This window comes from Orcinus orca, chromosome 9 (genome assembly GCF_937001465.1).
Source record: "Orcinus orca chromosome 9, mOrcOrc1.1, whole genome shotgun sequence".
Taxonomy (NCBI): domain Eukaryota; kingdom Metazoa; phylum Chordata; class Mammalia; order Artiodactyla; family Delphinidae; genus Orcinus; species Orcinus orca.
In genome coordinates, this window is record NC_064567.1 from 25007535 (window position 1) to 25025881 (window position 18347).

The 18347-nt window shown below is 37.9% G+C and overlaps 1 protein-coding gene across 3 annotated transcripts in view; it reads left to right on the forward strand.

The window, feature by feature from the left end:
• The window catches only part of GRM8 (glutamate metabotropic receptor 8), a 775007-nt gene that overhangs the window by 607145 nt on the left and 149515 nt on the right, over positions 1–18347 (forward strand). For all 3 annotated transcript variants that reach the window (XM_049714479.1, XM_004265482.3, XM_049714478.1), the window contains exon 8: positions 6178–6314. In XM_049714479.1, coding sequence (XP_049570436.1) covers positions 6178–6314 — 137 coding nt within the window. The remainder of the gene's footprint in view (positions 1–6177; positions 6315–18347) is intronic.

Genomic DNA, 18347 nt, shown 5'->3' on the forward strand with positions numbered 1-18347 from the left:
TGTTTTTACCACTGGGGCAATTTGAATTTTATTTTAGGATCTTATCTCCAGTTCTGGCCTCCACTGAGCCATGGGTCAGACTTGGATGAATCCACACCTTTTTAGGGGAGAAACTATTGAAGGCGGGGGTGGGGAGTCGGTCCAGCTGAAATTGAAGTGAAGGCCAGATCAGAAAGGCTCAGCCATGGACTTCTTCCCCAGTGACTGGAGGGTTAGAGCAATAACTGCTGAAATCATTAGTCTTTTAGGCCTGCACTATTAAATAGGGATGTGGCTATTGAGCTTTGAAATACAGCTAGTCCAAATAGCAATTATCTGTGAATCTAAGGTATACACAGGAGTTTGAAGATGTGATATATAAAAAAGTATAAAGTATCTCATTAATGTTTGTATATTGTTTATATTTTGATGTCATAATGCTTTGCATATATTGGGTTACACAAATGCTTTAATGAAAATAATTTTCTTATTTCTTTTACTTTTTAAAACTTCTTTGAAGAACAACTTTATATTTACAGAAAAATTGAGCAGATAGTACAGAAGGTTCCCATGTTCCACACTTCCACACACACAGTTTCTCCAGTTATTAATGTTTTGTATTAATGTAGTACATTCGTTACAATTAATGAACCAATATTGATATACATTGCTATTAGCTAAAGTCCATAGTTTATGTTCACTGTGTTTTACACTTATATGTGGGGTTTTAACTTAGGTTTTTGAATTGATTGAACGGATAGACAGCCCTCAGCTCCTTACTAAGAGGAAAAAGACTGTGGGGAACGTGTTTTGAGTGAGGACTGTTGTGTCTGGATATGTAAAGTGTAAGATGGTGATCAAACAACCAAGTGGAGATACAGTTAATTGGTAAGTCTGCACTCAGGGCTAGGTGTATACATTTGAGACTCATCAGTGGAGGTATGAAGTTACATTTCGAATTAACATGGTCTGATGTGTTAATGGGAAATAAGAAAACAGACAGAGTGAGGACAGCTCACTCAAAAAGTTTTATTTTACTGCTAAGGAGAGTAGATAAATGAGGCAGTAAGGTTAGTAATGGGATTTGCTTGCTTGCTTTTTTTTTTTTTTTAAGATGAGAGCTATGAGAACTCAGTTGTAAACTGAAGGGACCACTGCAGACAGTCTAAATCTGCTGATGTAAAGAAAGAAGATAACTGTGAGACAAAGTGCACAGAGAGTGAGAGTGAAGGGGGGTCCTAGCACTAGAGGAGGAATACGCCTTTGACTGGATGAGGGACGTGTGTTTCAGCAGGAGGGAAGCGATCATATGAGCATAGATGCAGGTAGGCTGTAGGTTTTGTTGGGGAGTGAGGAGGGGGTCTTTGTCCTATTGCTGCTTTTCCTCCGTGAGAAAGTCTGAGACAAGCTGAAGCGACGGGGAAGAAAATGTTGGATGTGTGCGACATGAAACAGTTAGTCATCCAGAAGTGGGGGAAGTGGATTCTGATGAAAGTTGCTATTTCCTATGGCATTTGGTCAATGACTTCAGTCTCATATATTCATTCTGCTTTTAAGGGTGCTAAAAATGACTAAATTAACTGATTGTATTTTTACCTTTCTTATTTTTTCCTGCTTACCCAATAGCACAGGTGGTTATGAGAAGGAAAAGGGATAGTTTTGTAGCAAGAAAGAGAAATGAAAGTAATAAACATGACAATACACTGAGTGGCTTATACTTATAAATATATTTATATCTAATATTTGCACATAAAGGTGAATGAATTACTCTTGCATTGCCTTTTGCATTGTGGAAACAAGAACATGTAGATCAAGGGAGCATAAGTGTAGGCAGAGAATGGCTAATGATGACGATAGTTTTCACATATTGCACACCTGTTGTGTGCCAGTCACATACTAAGTGCTTCACGTGCATCGTCTCATGCAGCCCTTGTAATAGCCCAGGGAGGTTGGGGTTATAATGTTCTCTTGACAGTTGACAAAACAGGTTTTTGGAGAGTAACTTGCCCAGATTACACAGGGAACTGGCAGAGCCAGAAAGCAAATGCCAGTCCCTGAATCCCAAGCTCATAATCTTCCCCAGAACAATATTCAACAGAGCCAATATTTTCAAATAAAATCTTCATTGAATAGGTCATTTTTACTACAAAAGCACGTTGGAGTGCTTGGCATGCCTAGTAACGAAAATACAGTTTTTTCCATGCATTTCATATCGAACAGAAAATATCCAAAGTGATATATGGACTCTGAGAGCAGTATCTGACTAGTAAAAGTTACCTCCACCTCCGTGTTGTTTGTTTCCATTTCTCCACTAACCCACATTGATTAAAGAGTATGTAAAAAATTAGTGCACTTCAAAATTTCTGAAATAACTAAAGTCTAGGATGGAAGGAAGCACAAGAAAACTTGCTGGAGCGTAATTTACTATATATATATATATATATATATATATATATATATATATATATATATATATATAAATTTAGCCTAACAAAATATATTTCTTACTTGTGTTGTTAGTAAACCATAGTACATTGATGGATATATCGAGACGTTTGTCATTTCAATTTTTTTTCTGGACAAAATGCCACTTAATTCTGTTTTTCAGGGTGCCCAGTTTCAGTACAAAGGGTGATCATTCAAATTTCTACTTGTTGAAATTAATAAACGACATAGCCTCTCATGGTTACTCAAGGGTGTTCTTTGTTACATAGACCACAGTACCAGGGCAATTATTTGAGATAAGCCAATATGCAATTGAATCAGTTCTTTGCTGAAAGGGTTGAAGTAATTCAACTGCAAGCCTAGCCCAAGATCAGAAATCAGATTACTAAAACAAGTCGCAAGAGTGGTTTCTAACATCACACTGATAACAGTGTAAAAGGGACTGATTTGGTCCCTTCATTTGTGAACATAAAAGATGAGAGCTGATAGAAGTGAAGTTCATAATGCTATGAAGAAGCTGAATGTGGATTTGCTTGGAATCGTTCGTGGGTGCCTCTTTCATGCTCTACTGTAATTTATTGATGGCACACTCAATATCAAGCAGTCTTTGGTGCCGTGCCCACAAAGATAAGAAATGCACTCTGCCTTTATTAAGGAGACCACGGTCTTGTGAGGAAGGCAGAGGGTCCAACCAGTATTGAGCACGTAATAGGCTCTCAATAAATATCTGTTGAATGAATGTTTTGATCAGGAATGGGGATGGATAGTACAAGTGTACAGAGAGCAGTGAGTGCCATGATAGAGAAGGACAGGACACGAAGAGGCACTTGGGTCCCTGCTCCAGATTTAGAAGATAAGGATCCTTATAGGTGTGCCTTTAAGACACATCTTGAAGGAATTATATAGAGAAGAAAGGTTAGGATAAAGGAGGAAGCGAACTTATAGAAAATAACATGCGAAACAGGATCGTGAGAAAGTGCATGGTGAATTTAAAGAACTGGATTTTAGGTATATTTGGCTTTGTGTTAGTAGAGGAGAGCAAGGGTTAGAAAGGGTGACTCCAGAAAAGCCATACATGCTCACTGAGAAGTCCTTATGCTCTCATATAGACCCTGGATCTCAAACACAGCACTGCCATAAAACAATAAGGGAAATAAGAGTTAATATTTATATAATGCTTACTGTTTACTGAAAGGTTTCTGTATGTTGATTCACTGAATCCTCATATCCCTCTGAGATGGGAATTACAATTAGCCCATTTTAAAAATGAGCCAAGTGAGGGACAGACAGATCAAGTACCTCACCTGAGATCATCTAAGAAGTGCGATGACCTGGCCCCCAAACCCACATTTCTAGTGTATTATACTTTTATATAGTATGTATGCTTTAGTATATTGCCTCTTGGTGCAATGCCAAATTTAGTGTAACTTGCTATTAATAATTATATTGAAGTATCCAAGTTGGACAATTATGTTTGTGGTAATACAGCTCTCATTAGCTTCCTTCCCAGTATACCTTCTTGAGTTGGAGAAAAGAGAGATAGAAACAGCTAGCACACTACGAATTATATATAACTCAGAGTACATTCATGAGAATGTGTTACACAAGTGACATTCTCCTAGCCTGGGTATCATTATGGTAAAAAAGATCGGGATGCTGTCGTAGGAGATACGGAGCCATTCAGTGAGGAGTATGACAATATTGGGGAATTTAGTTAGACAAAAGTAAATAATACTTTATTCATGGAGTATATGACATCAGAATTTTGAAATGGTATGTAAATGTCAGGACTTGTTGATGATGTTAATGTGAAATTCATAACTGATGTGTATTTTTCCATCCAGTAATCTCTTACCCATTGAATTTCCATAATCCTATGTCTAGATATTACTTAAAAGAATGTTTAATATCCTGTCTATTACTCTACATTGGTATGTACTGAGAATACATATGGGGTGAATAATCATCATCATCATCATAATATTTAATTACCACCGGCATTGTTCTTTGCAACTATTTGTTTAATTTTCATAGCAACTCTGTGAGTGTTATTATTACTCCCATTTTGCAGATGAGGAATCTGAGGATTTAAAAGTTAACCTACTCACATTCACTTGGAGTTAGAAAAGGTTTTGATCCGTTATAGCACGTGGGTTTCCACTTGAGTATCTAAGGAGTAGTTAAGATAGTGGTTGATTGGAGAGCTCCTATTTTTTTCTCTAATTCCCTATTTCTTTCTTGACTTATATATAAAGTCATTTCCCATGTGAACTAATAATAATAATTTAAATGCATATAGATCTTTTGAGACTTAAAAATATGTTCATCTTTATTTTTTAAGTCCCTATGTGACAAGTAAAGAGAGTACATAAGTTGTGAAAATAAATGCAGAAGCCAAGTGAGCATGAATGTGCAGCTCTTGACTCTCAAAACAGTGCTCTTTTCTCCATGCTGTGCTATCTCTTGTGTCCTTAGCAGTTGTTTGCAGATACCAGGCAGCTCATCAGAGACTTCACACTGCATTCAAATTTTAGGAAGATTCCAAAGAGGAATGTTTTAGACTTTTGTGATTATTGGTTTTAGTTTAAAACTCCGCAGGTAGAATAAGGAACTCATTATAAGATGGAAATATATAGAGCTGACATGTATAACTATTAGTAGTATATATTTTGGGGGAGTAAAATATAGAAAAGAGATAGCAAGAAGGGGACAGTTTCTAGTATAGTATAGAAATTAAATCCGGTATACGGTGAGAAGAAATTCAGGGAAGGGAACCTGCAGAGAGAAGATTGGCACAAAGAAAAGGGATTGATGTTAGGCGAATTTGTCGAGACAGTAAAGAGTAAGGCAAGAAGATGAAGGTGTGGGCTGTGGGCAGCCTCCAAAGGCTAGTAGAGAAAAGGAAATTCTATATAGAAAGTGAGGCTATAGATGGAACAAGAAAACATTGCGGGTAGTGATCCCTTTCTACTCTTAAAACCTGTGATTATGTAAAAGTTAATGAGAGAGAAAGTAAAAGTGAGCAGAAGCTGGTAAGAGAAAAAGATGAAAGCTTCTGGGAGAAATGGAAGGTTAGAAAAGATGACATTTCTTGCATCCTGCTGCCCCTCCAGTACTGCACTATCACAGTGAATTGAGGGAACTTTTATGATCTGAGCGGAGTTGGGACTTCCCAGCGACCACTGCCTCACCCACTGAGAGGATCCTAAACGTAGCCCACATGGATAGACTCTTGGGCAGAGGTAGCCAAAGCAGAGGCTTAGAAGAGGCTTTGATTACGGCAATTGCTTCAGAGTGGAGTTCAAGTCAGAATAACGTAAAACTCTAGGGAATCTGGCTGCGACGTTCTCCTGCCACATGTTGAATTGCTGTTCATAGTTCATATTGTACTATAGCTGTTACGCTTCAAGGCGTTTACACTCTTCTCTATTAACTGCCATTCTCCGTAGCCACTATTGGCTGTCCAGCCTATCAACTTCTATTTACTTAACTGTTACGTTTGTCGCCTAACTTGGATTCTCATCATTTACTTTCTAACGTGCGTAACGAAGCACGTCTTCTTCCTGAAAGTATGTCTGGGCTTCTTTTCATGTCAGAGATATTATGCTACCAAGAATGACCTTGTATGGATTACTAGCTGCATATCTCTTACTATGCACAATATTTTTTTATCTACCATTCTTTTCTTAGAGAGAAATAAGCCCAGTGGTCTATCTCACTGAAAAGTTAACATTGTTTCCTAAACATTTATAGGTAGTGCTGGGACACCGGTCACTTTTAATGAAAATGGAGACGCTCCTGGTCGTTATGATATCTTCCAGTATCAAATAACCAACAAAAGTACAGAATACAAAATCATTGGGCACTGGACCAATCAGCTTCATCTAAAAGCAAGTATCAATATAAACATATACTTTATGTATATTGTTCTCAAGGAGAGACGCTTTACTTTTAAGTGATATAACATTTGTTAGAATTGATCTTCTTGTAAATAAGTTTTCAGAAAATGTGTGATTTGATCCTTCTTCAACTTTAAAATGTTATGAGAAGTCTTAAATGTCTGTAGAGATATTTACTCTCTGCAGGGATTTAATGAAAGATCTCATTTTCTTTTAAGTGACTAAATATACATTTAGGGAAACTTTATACTTTTCTGAAAGGCTCAGTTGTTCAAACCTTTGTACAGTGTGTGTGTATGTGTGTGTATGTGTGTGTTTTGGGGGGAGGGGTGACAACCTGTGCCATGAATGACAAAGTCGGTGCTTAATAAGTGTGCTTCACCTTTGCTCCATCATAAGTTGAGATCTTGCAGCTCTGTCTGCTGGATGGAAGTCAATCATGATCTGTACTTGCATTACCTCTCTGAATCACATCATCAGAGAAAGTTAATGTACCCCAAAGAGATGTTCAGTTTTTTAACAGCCCTTAGGGCTGCCAGCTGTCCCTGTCCCCCTGGAGAGCCATGAAGGCCCAAGGCCCACAGATATTGCAGTTCCTACAAGTGGCCACGTGAGGAGAACTTAGAGAGCCCAACTGGAAGCGAGGTCGCGGGGCAGCGAGGTCGCAGGGCCTGGGGCTGGTGCCAAAGGCAGTTGGTCATCTGCCTGCCCAGTGTCATGCTGTGTCCGCCACCCGGGGCTCTGTCTCCTCCTGCTGGGACCAGGTGGGGCTGGCACGTGGGATAACAGCAGGAGGAGAAGCTCTGTCAGATGAGTCTAGCTGGCAGGCAGCCCTCCAGAGGGGCTATCCGAGGGAAGGGGTCTTTGGGGACACTGGGGGGCGCTGTCTGTTACCAGCACCCACTAAGCATAAGGGGCTCCAGAGCAGGAAGCCCGTCCTGAACTTGACGGATAGGGAGGCCCGGGAAGTCACAGGGCATAGGGCAGGCAGTGGCTGCGTGAGGAGGGCACAGGAGTGGTTGGAGAAGCATCTGCCTACCACGGGGTAAGGAACCATTTCAAAATTTAACAGCCTGTGGTGCTATATCTATGCACGCCGGCTCCTTCTGGTCTAGACAGACAAGGAGTGTGCTCTGTGGTCGCAGCTAAGGATCAGAGTTCCTTCATACATGAACATTAATGTTCATAATACATTCTCTCATACATCTGTAACATTGGACTGTTCACAGGAACTGAGTGGCCGAGGAATCACTACAGCAGCAGTGTTTCCCCTGTAGGCAGTGAGGTGCTTTTAAAATGTGTCTAATAAACCAGAAACATACTCTTCTACTGTTATATTGTTCTAATGTGTATTTCACTCTTTCCTCTAGTAAAAGTACCTCCTCTTCTTGATTCTCAAAGCTACCATAACACTGTGAGGGCTGAGTTCATTTCGTAAATGAATACTTTCATTTCCTAGCTACAGCTTATCCTAGCTGGAAGGTAAACTCTTATGACATACATGAGGGTGGGGAGAGAGATTATTCTTGCCTGTGTGTGTTTGCCACGTGTGTATGTGCTTTCTTGTGTTTGAACCCATTCGAAAGACATCAATTTGGTGTTTTTAATACATTTTTCACCTCTGTATGTCCAAATATAGCCCCTGAAGTGCTATGTTTATGCAGCACCAGTCACCATAGTTCTCAGAAAAGAAGCAGATAATGAGAAATAAGGAAACTAGGATATTTATGATTTATTGTCTCCATAATGACTTCCTGGTAATTGTCACAGTTCCGCTTTCAGTAATGCACAAAGACAGCTCATATTTGCAATTATGGTTGTACTTCGTAAGACCACGTATCTACACCTTACTACATGTAGCAGCCTGATGAAACCCTATCCCTTGTCCTGCAACCCAAACTTATGGAAACAAAGCTTTGATAACTCTGTGGGTTATTGATGCCAATCTGAAAATCATTTGCTTCTTGGCAAAAGCCCTTTTGACAGTGGACCTCTGTGAAATAAAATAATTAAACACAACAAAGAAAATTTGATATGGGTTAAAATAGGGAAGCTACTTTTTATCTGACTTTTATGAATGCCAGACTGCTTACTATATTCTTATGATTAAGGATTTAAATAACAAAGTTCAATGGTTGAAAAATATGTGCATTAATATATAATATGAAGATACCTAAAATAATTATATACACACACACACACCTCTCTCTCTATATATATTTATTATAAAACTTTATGTTGAATCTCAAGCTCTTTCATGTACATTTACGGTGCATGAAAAGTTTTATGTTTATTATTGTGTTATTGCTCATAAAATATATCAAAACGATTTGTAAGAATTATTTCTCATGCATGATTATGATCGTTTATAACTACATAGCCATGCTAGCTTTACTGAAACAGAGAGAATCAACTCTCAGAAAAGAGTGAATTAGTTTGTGAAGAGAGGTCATACGTCAAGGGTTGAATTCTGAATTTTATCAGGACAAACAAAATGTTTCTCCTTGGGAACAGGATTAGTCATCTGTTTGGAGGTGGAGTAGGGGTTCCTTGGAAAGTGACAGATTTACTGAAGTTCTGCTTAGATCTCAGGCAAGGCACCAAACAAATGCTTTGCCCCAGTTTTGTCGTCTATAAAGTAGAAACATTAATAGCACCTACCTTAGATGGTTGTAATAAGAATTAAATGAAATAATACAGTAAAGCCGTTAGTCCAGGGCCTGGCCCACATGACATCCATAAACATTACCTATTATTAATCCAGTGTCTCATGATTCTGTGTGGTCAGTGGGAGATCTGAGAATGAGTGTGGTGAGTAGAGAAGTGAAGGTTCTGTCAGAAGAGGCACTTGAGCTTGCTTTAGCAAGTTCAGAATACGTTCACTTAAAATGGGGACCATTTGTCCCTATAGCCCATTGCCTGCCTTTAATATTGGCCTTAATACTTTAGCAAATCTATCTGCACTTACAAAGTAAACTTTATTTAATATAAGTATGTAGTTTCTTTTCCTGTGGTAGCCTGTGGCTAGATATTGTCACCTAGGTAGTTATTTTTGAATGGATTGGATAAATTCATTCTGTGCACACACTGCATGCTAAGTGCTGGGATTAGAGTGAAAATGTGAACTCTGCTCTCAGGGCGCTCGCAGACTGGAAGGATAGATGGACACTCAAACCAACAATTCTAGTGCAGTGGGGCAGGCCACAGATGAAGTTATGTCCATGGTTTTGCACCTGCAGCCCAGAGACAGTCCCCGAATCTGGCCTGACTGCTGGCGGGAGTTGTGATGATGGCAGCGGAGGGCGCTCTTCCCCATGTACTCCATCCCTTCTTATTCTCTTAAACCAGATTTGCAATAGATTTCACACTCTCAATGGTAAGCATTTATCAGCCAGTTATTGGATTGAATTTGGCTTATTTTCAAAGAGCCAGTTTTTCTGACTGAATTCAACCATAGGATAAGTTTGTGCACAGAGGGTGCACGATTATGCATATATGAGTGCAATAAATTTGCCCTGAATATATCTTAGTGGAGTGAAAGAAATTGTAAAAGTAGGTTATTCTTTTTTTGTTTTTCCTGGAAAATCATGAGGTGTTTTATTTCCTCAAAAGCATTGTCTTCATTGTTCTAAATATTTTTTTTCTTTTTTATGGCACTAACATATGTTCTTAACTTAGCAATTACAATGAGTTAGTATAACTGTTTATTTTGATTTCGGTTTTTTATTCAGTAATCTCAGTCCACACATGAAGGGCATATTGTCTACCTGAGAGTGAATTTGAACAATTAGGCTTCTCCGTTTTGTGAGGCTTAATCTCTCAAGAGGCAGGTGGTCCTTATTAGTGATTACAAAACGTACTGTAACCTAGAGGTTCAGAGAAAACAGCGGAGCCTGAACTGCAAGAAGAACAGCCATCTGCTACTTCGAGTCCGCAGGGAGAAGGTGTATGGAGGCTACCGGATGGGCCTAAAATAACTGAGGGCTCACTTTTCTGTACTTCCAACCAGAGCTACTCTTTCTAGATTACTGTAAGATGAGGCATAGTTTTTGCTTGTTTTGTTTTATTCTTTTTTTATTCAAATAAGTAATTTGAAGATAAATAAAGATAGTAAAGGATAATGACTTCATAAGAATGTTTCATTGTTAGCAGCATGGAGTCAATTGGAAAGGGTGATTTGAAGGAGAAGGGCTTCATTTAATTTTGTGTGGGGCCACTCCATAGATGAAAGTAACTCTTGACCAGGTACTGAATTCTGACCCTCAGTTTTCTCATCTGTTAAGTGGGATAATAAATAGGCTTACTGTGAAGATCAAATGCATTGGTATTCCAATGCATAGTGGTCAAAAACAAGACCTCCAAGTCAGAAAGAAGAGCTTTGTGTTCCAACCTTCCATTCCTGAGCCTTGGGCACGTTATTTTACCTCTTTTAGTCTCAGATTCTTCATCTGCGTGAAACAATCATAACTACTTCATAGAGTTATGGAGATAATTAAAGGAAATTGCATATCAAAGATCCTAGAACACTGCCTGCTACATATTCAGTGTCAAACGAATATGGCAATAAAAATTTTGTTTTGTTTTGCCAGGAAAACCAGCCTATTGCAGAGGACCTATAATGGGTATTGCAATCTGAAATGCCATCTATGAAAAGTCTTCTCTGCCTCTATCTTGATGTTCTGAGTAGGGAGTAACTGTAAAAAGAGTCACACTATGATAACTCGTCTGTGCCCTATATAATAAACCCCAAATGTTTATTTTGGTATGAAAAAAAAGTGGGCTTCATGAGTCAGTGCTTTGGGGACAACCAGAAACTCAAGCAAGCTTTCTGATTTAGTGCATTAAATCCGTCTTTTCTGTGTACCTCTAGTGTAGTATTTATAACATGATATTTTAAGTAAATATATGTCTTTGCCTGCCAATGGTCAGGCAGATACATGCTATACCAGGGGTTCCTCAACCTGCTTGAAATACAGAAAGAGAAAGTTTCTGAGTCCCCTCATTTGCCTCATGGTTATATTGCTTTGGATAAACATCAAAAGTTTTTAACCAAAACCACTAGATTCCCTAATGTCATACAGGAACAGCTTTTCTATGATGAAGGGTATTGAAATAGCCTTGAAGTAAAGGATGGAGTGAATGGAGTGGAAACAATGTTCGAGGGGACGCTTGAGCCTTTATTTGCCTTGACTCTTAGGAGCCATGCGTTTCCTCTTTGCCTGTTTCCCCATTGCAAAGTTGCCTGCATTTGCAAATGCTCTTTCATATGATAGTCAGTGCATAAAAAAGATCATTCACCCTATGAGACAAGCAATATATAAAGCTTTTCCCATCCTACAAAGTATGAATGTGAAGTCAATTCTCCGAGACCCTTTACTACGTTCCAATAGGACTTTAAATGCCACTCTATCTCCTGCCTTTATATTCTATTCAGACAAGGCCTTTTTTGGCTTCCTTTCCTTGTAACAAGATGATCAGTTGTCAAAACTATATTTTTGTTCACTAGATGCAAATTTATTCTTTTCAAAATAAGTCATTTTGGGGTCAGTAATTAATTTGTGTTTATGAGAAAATAAGCATTTGGTAAATTCATGTTTTTGACACATCAAGCAAAGCCAAGGTAATTAAAGTTTAACTACGTTCTTGCTAGTACAGAGTAGGGGCTCCGTAAGGACTTGTTGAATATGTCATGAACGATATGCCGACATTTTCTAAATACTGACTTCATGTGGAGCACTGATCCAAGATTACTGATTAGGAAGTTGACTTGTGCACAGATTATTTATTCAGTGACTGCTCCCTGCTAGGCAGGATGCTAAGCCATTGAGGAGTACAAGGTTCAATAAAATAAACTCCCAGATAGCAAATGCTTTACTCCATTAAAGGTAACAGTACACCTGAATAATTATAATAAAAGCATACTTAGAAGGTACAGATTAAAGAACAAACTATGAATTAAAATATGTAATGATAACCTCCAACTAGAGGGACTGGATAAAGTTTGTTGAATTCAAACTGGATCTTCAATTACTTTGGTGGCTAGAAATGGATGGAAGAGTGTGTAGGCCACGGCAAAAGCATCCATCCATCCATACATCCTTCCATCCATTTATCTATCTATTCATTCCAGAATAAGGTGCCTCCCGTGTGCCATTGCTCTACACAGTGCTGGAATGATTTAGAGGTGTTACAGATTCAATCCCCATCCCTGAATTGGGAGTGCACATCTATTGGATGTGCAGGCATATCCCGCCTACAGAGTGTAAGTTGTAAGTTCATTGATGGAGATGAGGAATGTTGACTAGGTTTTCATAGGGAGGTGGAAAGGGGCACAGTTTATTTAGGGAATTGCGTGTGATCCTGAGCTGCCAGTACAGAGGACTATCTGAGCAGAGCATATCATGCAGAATGAAGAAAGATGGCTTAAAGCTAAATTTTATAGGGTTTCAAAAACTATTAGAACACAAGTTGATATTCTTTAAGCTACAGTGAGCTTTTCGATAGAGACATTCTCAGCTTTACACTTCAGGGAAACATTTTGAGCAGCAAAGTGTAGATTGGCTGGAGAAGAGGTCGTTCCATTATTTAGCAGAAGCCATAATTAAGAATTAATTTCTTTCTTATTTTACCTAATTGTTTGGCAGGTTCTTTCCGCCCTATCTGTCCATCTACTTGGTTTGTGTTTTGTTCTACAAAATATTTAAAAGGACTTACTAAGATACACTTATCATAGTAGGAAAAACAAACAAACAGTAAATTAGGAAGAAAGGATCAAGGGAGTTGATAAATTTTAGTTGTCGAGTTTGATTTTCTTGACAATAATTATGGCCAATAGATTTATCTAGCTGTTCAGTAGAGTCAGAAATAATCATGCTGCTATTTTAAGAACATACAAAATTATGCCATATAAAATGATTTAATCTGATTAAGAATTCAGAAGCTGGATTCAATTATCTGGATCTAGTTGGAGTCAGATTCCCGGGGTAATCTAATAGTATCCAAGGAATCTAGTAGTTCATCAGGGAAAATACAGGTGGGGCACTAATAAAGCTATTATTATTCATGAAAAATAGGAAAAATCATAAGTGCTTAGTTATTTTGGTAAATAATGAAAGTGACACAGACAGGGAAAAGAAAGCTAAAAAAATAATAGAGGTCAAATTGGAAAAAGCAAATCAAAAATACAATGCAACTAAAGAAGGACGTAACATAAAATGGAAAGTGCCTCTTTATACCAACACCAAAGAAGGGCAAAGGAAGATGGTGACTCTAGACGTTTATGGGGATAATAAAGCAATAAAAATGATAAATGGTATTTTAATCCTTTAACCTTGGGAGGAGAAAAATAAGTGCAATTTTGACATGATGCGTAGTATCAGTAAGGTTACAAACATAAAGTGATAATGTAGGATAGAGGAATAACTGGGAAAAAATCATTTTCTTATGGTAGATTTACTAAACTAAAATATATGTGAACCCTGTATCCTAGGGTACGTTTGAAAGGCTCAGTGGACACATCAGTGTTATGTAAAATCTACAACGTACAAGAGAATTACAGGAACTGAAAAGTATTACATATGAATAAAATATGTCGCTTCCAGCTGTAGATGGAGGTCAGTAGTTGATAAGAGCATGAAACTAGAAAGAAAAACGTTAATATGTCTGTTGACTGAATCAAAAGTTTAACAGACATCTTTCCTCAAAGCTTTCACTGTCTAAAGAAGGAAAATAGAGCCAGAAGCTGAAATCCTCCCAAGTCCCTATTCCATTTTGTTGAGGTCATGGATCCTTATCTTAAGTGAAGTTGCAGAAATGTGCAATTGTGCATAAACTCATGGGTAGAGATGTAACATGGTGTTCTTTCTTAAATCCATACATAAATGACAGAAGGATACAACAAGGACGCAGAAAGGTACTAAATTTGACTAGTATTTGATTGCTTTTATCAGTTATAAAATCATTTGGAATAAAACATTATTTTGCGATAATTGCAGATTCACATGTAGTTGTAAGAAATGATAAAGATTCCATGTCTCCTTTACTCCGTTTTCCCCGCAATGATAACATCGTGAAAAACTATGGTGTAACAGCGCAAGCAGGATCTTGATGTTTATACAGTCCACCGATCTTTTTCATATCTCCTCTTTCACTTATACATGTGTATGGGTGTTTCTATGCATTTTTGACCTGTGTAGGCCCATGTATCTACCACTGTAGTCAAGATATAAGACATTGCCATCACCACAAGGATCCCAAATTGTCATTTAATAGCCACACCCACATCCTACCCAGATGCCTCCCTTCAGTGCCTGGCAATAACTAATATATCCTCTATTTCTCTAAAATTGTCATTTCAAGAATGCTGCGTGGATGCAATCATATTGTACGTAACCTATTGGGTTTGGCTTTTTTCACTCAGCATGGTTCCCTCCAGATTTATCCATGTTGTTGTGTTCCTTTTAGTTGATGCGTAGGTCCATGGTATGGATGTTACCAAACTGTGTTTAGTTATTCACTCTTCGAAGGACTCCTGAGAAATAATTATGCATCGACCTGCTATGAGCATTTGTTGAATTGTATGTAGAGAGAAACAGCAGGGAAGAGTGATGTCTCGTCTCAGAACTGAACTAAATCATTTTTATAAGATAGTTTTAGAAGTTACATTTAACCCTTTAATAGAGAATATTTTTAGAAAATAAGAAAAGGAAACTTTCTTGCTGCAACATACACCTCAGATCCTTCATAACTTGCTGCAACATACACCTCAGATCCTTCATAACTGGCGCAGTGACACCTTGGCTGCAGTGTGCTTAATTACTATAATCGCAGCAAACGTACCTAAGAGAAAAGTTCTCATTTAAAAGTAATACCACCTGGATCTATGTCCTCTTAACGTTATAGTCTGTGAAACCACACCTATGTTCCTTCTTATCGTGCTTCACTTTTCCATCCCCTCTGTCAATATTACACTAATGTTGCTGTCTATGACACTAAAACCCAACTCTCAATGAGTTTCCAAGACTTCCTCAAAGTCATCCCTGTCCTGTATTTCTTAAGTTGTTCTCACACTCTGCTAGGCTTTGCTGTATCTAGCTCTCATTTGACTGCTTTTGTAGCCGTCAGATCTGTTGGTACATGCATTTTTCTGCATTCAGGCCATGTTTTTAAGGTTCCAAAATTCAGACATGATTTCTAGATTAAGCCGGTATAAGATCTTCGAGACTACTGATCTAAAATTTGTAAAATTTTTAAAGGGAACCGGCAGGGACACTGCAGTTGGCCTATGCTCTATAAATCTCCTAGCAGGAACCGACTTTAAGCTTGGCAACTGTGAATTAAATCCCTTAATTATCCTATCCTTAAACTAGTTTATCAAGGAATCAGCCAATTTTTATAAATGGTCTCCATAAAATATTTGACAGGGGTGTGATTTCATGTTGTTCAGGGCACACACGGACTTGGAGGACAGACCCTAGGAGGTTCTGCATGGTGTGGAAAGTGTCAGTGGAAACTAGGAAACTTGCTTTTCCCCAGACCTCTCATTCATCCTGAGATAGGTTTGTGCTTTATTACTTAACATTTGGAGCCTCAAGTTCCATGTTTATAAAATTAGGAATTTAATGTAGTTATTCACTAAAATTTCTTCCAGATCTATTATTCTCAGATTGGATACTTCAGATAGTGAGAGTTATGTTGGATGTATTTTTCTGTTTTTGTTTACTTGTTTTTTAGATTTAGAAGTTTAAGCCCTCCATCATTCAACTATACAGAAGTGATCCTACGGTGTAAACCTCACTGAACAGAGAGCTTCCTTATGTGATTTTTTTTTTTTCAATTTGGGATATTTATTTTAAAGAAGCATGGCTACTCATACCCTATGAAAACTAAAACCAAAATGGGAGAGGTTAATAAAGACAACTTAGGTATTTTGCTACCTTGGTTTTAATAGAAATGTAAAAATTGTTCAAAATAGATATGATATTAGTTTTCTTTTGCTCTCCCAGCTGCATGTTTTTATAATATACTTTGAAAAATAGGACTCTGCTATAGGGGAGCTAAGTTGATTCTGTTAGTTAGACTGAATCCAAACATGGCTAAGTAGAAATGACTAACGTGATTTGAGAAATGCTAGTTTATCTCTAAAAGGAGGGATAAGTCCTATGTTTGTGAAGAATTAGGGGATGTCATGGTAGAGAAGAAAAGGCCGCATATGAGCAATAAACGTGAGCTCGGCTTATTTTTTCTCCTATAAAAAGAGAAAAATAAGATGATTTGGGAACTCCTGCTGTGCCGTCAAAAACTGGGTTGCATTCAGCCTGTGACATTGAGGCAATCAGGCTGCAGCATTTATTGCCCTCTTACCTCATGTACAATCAATAGTTTTATAGTCAGAGGTAGAGGTATTGGAACTCAGGCACCGTGATCTCATCTCAAGTCCGCCTTCATCACAGGCATGAGCTTATCCACTTCCTGAATCTCCCCAGAGTTCTTTCCACTCTTTATCGTATTTTTACATATTTGTATGTAAAACTTCTCTCCTGAGAGAAGTTCATACCATTCTACTACCCTTATGACACAGCTTCCCACAGGACAATTTGGTTCATTTTTCTGCGAGTTTATGATGACTCTGAACATTAGGAGATAGTAGTCTCTTTTACAAAAAAAAAAAAAAAAAAAAAATCAAAAACTGTTGGAAACCTGAGGCTGAAATAACTTCCAAAATGATAACTGTGGCTCTTGTCCAAGTCAGCATTTTTTCAAATGCCTTCCTCAGAACACTGGTTCTGCAGAATTTTAAATAGCTGCTACATGTGCACACAAAGGCCCTCTGGTTAAAAAAGCTTAGGGAATGTTAGGACAACTGTTTTTGTTTTGTTTTCCTGCAAGAATTTGGAGGCCCTTTAATATAGTAATGTACACCATGGCTGACTGAGACATGGGCATTGAATGTAATGTTTAATAAATTGATTTAACCATGAATCCTTTTTTATTTGAAGAACATTTTACAGAACTAATATTCCTTGAAACTTACTGTGAAAAATGTTGGCTTAAGTTGACTCTTCCACCTCAGTTACATTTATTAACTCATTTAATCTTTGTCATATCCCTGTGAGTTAGACACTCTTAGAGTGGCCATTTTATAGAAGAGGAAACTAAGGTTAACAATAAGTTACTTATTTAAGTTCACTTGGCTCGTGGAAACATAGATGAAATTCACAGGCATATATATCCTACTCCGGTGTGCCTGCTTTTAGGAATACTAAAGAAGTAGAATCAAGAAGAAGTTGGTGAACGGTTGGTTATGGGAACCAGGAAAGGTGGAGCTCATGATGACTCTTTGAATGATTTAGTGAACAAATTCAGAAGCTATCAGGGCTGAGCTTGTAGTTCAGCTGACAAGTTATAGACACTCTTGGTGTACCCCAGAAGACAGGCAAGAAAAATTTCTTTTCCTTGAATACCAACTACTTTGCCATTCCCATAAAAACTCTATAAAACTAGTTGGCCAGTGGTGACACTTTGTACCAGTATCTGAGCGAAGCCTTGTTATAATGTCCACTGCCTGCCATAAGCTTATTAAAGTGTCACCGCTCCAGAATAGAGGCTGACACCAGTCAGCACAGTTACGGGTCTGAAATGTTTTCTCAGCTAGGAATTGAAGCTTCCTATTATATCCTGGCTCCTGTTTTACAGAATCTTCTTAAAGATCAAGAGTGTTGTATGTGAAAATACTTTGTAAGCTTCAAAATGCTATAGAATTGTTAGCTAGCTATTATTTGTGAGGGCCATAATCATTTTGTATAGAGAATAACAGCCACACAAAATCACATTTAAAAACAACACAGAACAAAATTTAAAAATCTCAACTTTGTCATTTTCCCATTTGGGAGAAGTTTTGACATATATTGAGGTAAGAATAAAATTAGTCAGAATTGGATTTGCATACATTACTAGAGAACTGAACTTCTAGTATTTAGTTTCCTCTGATTTTTGCATCTTTTTTTTTTTTTTTGTGGTGTGTGT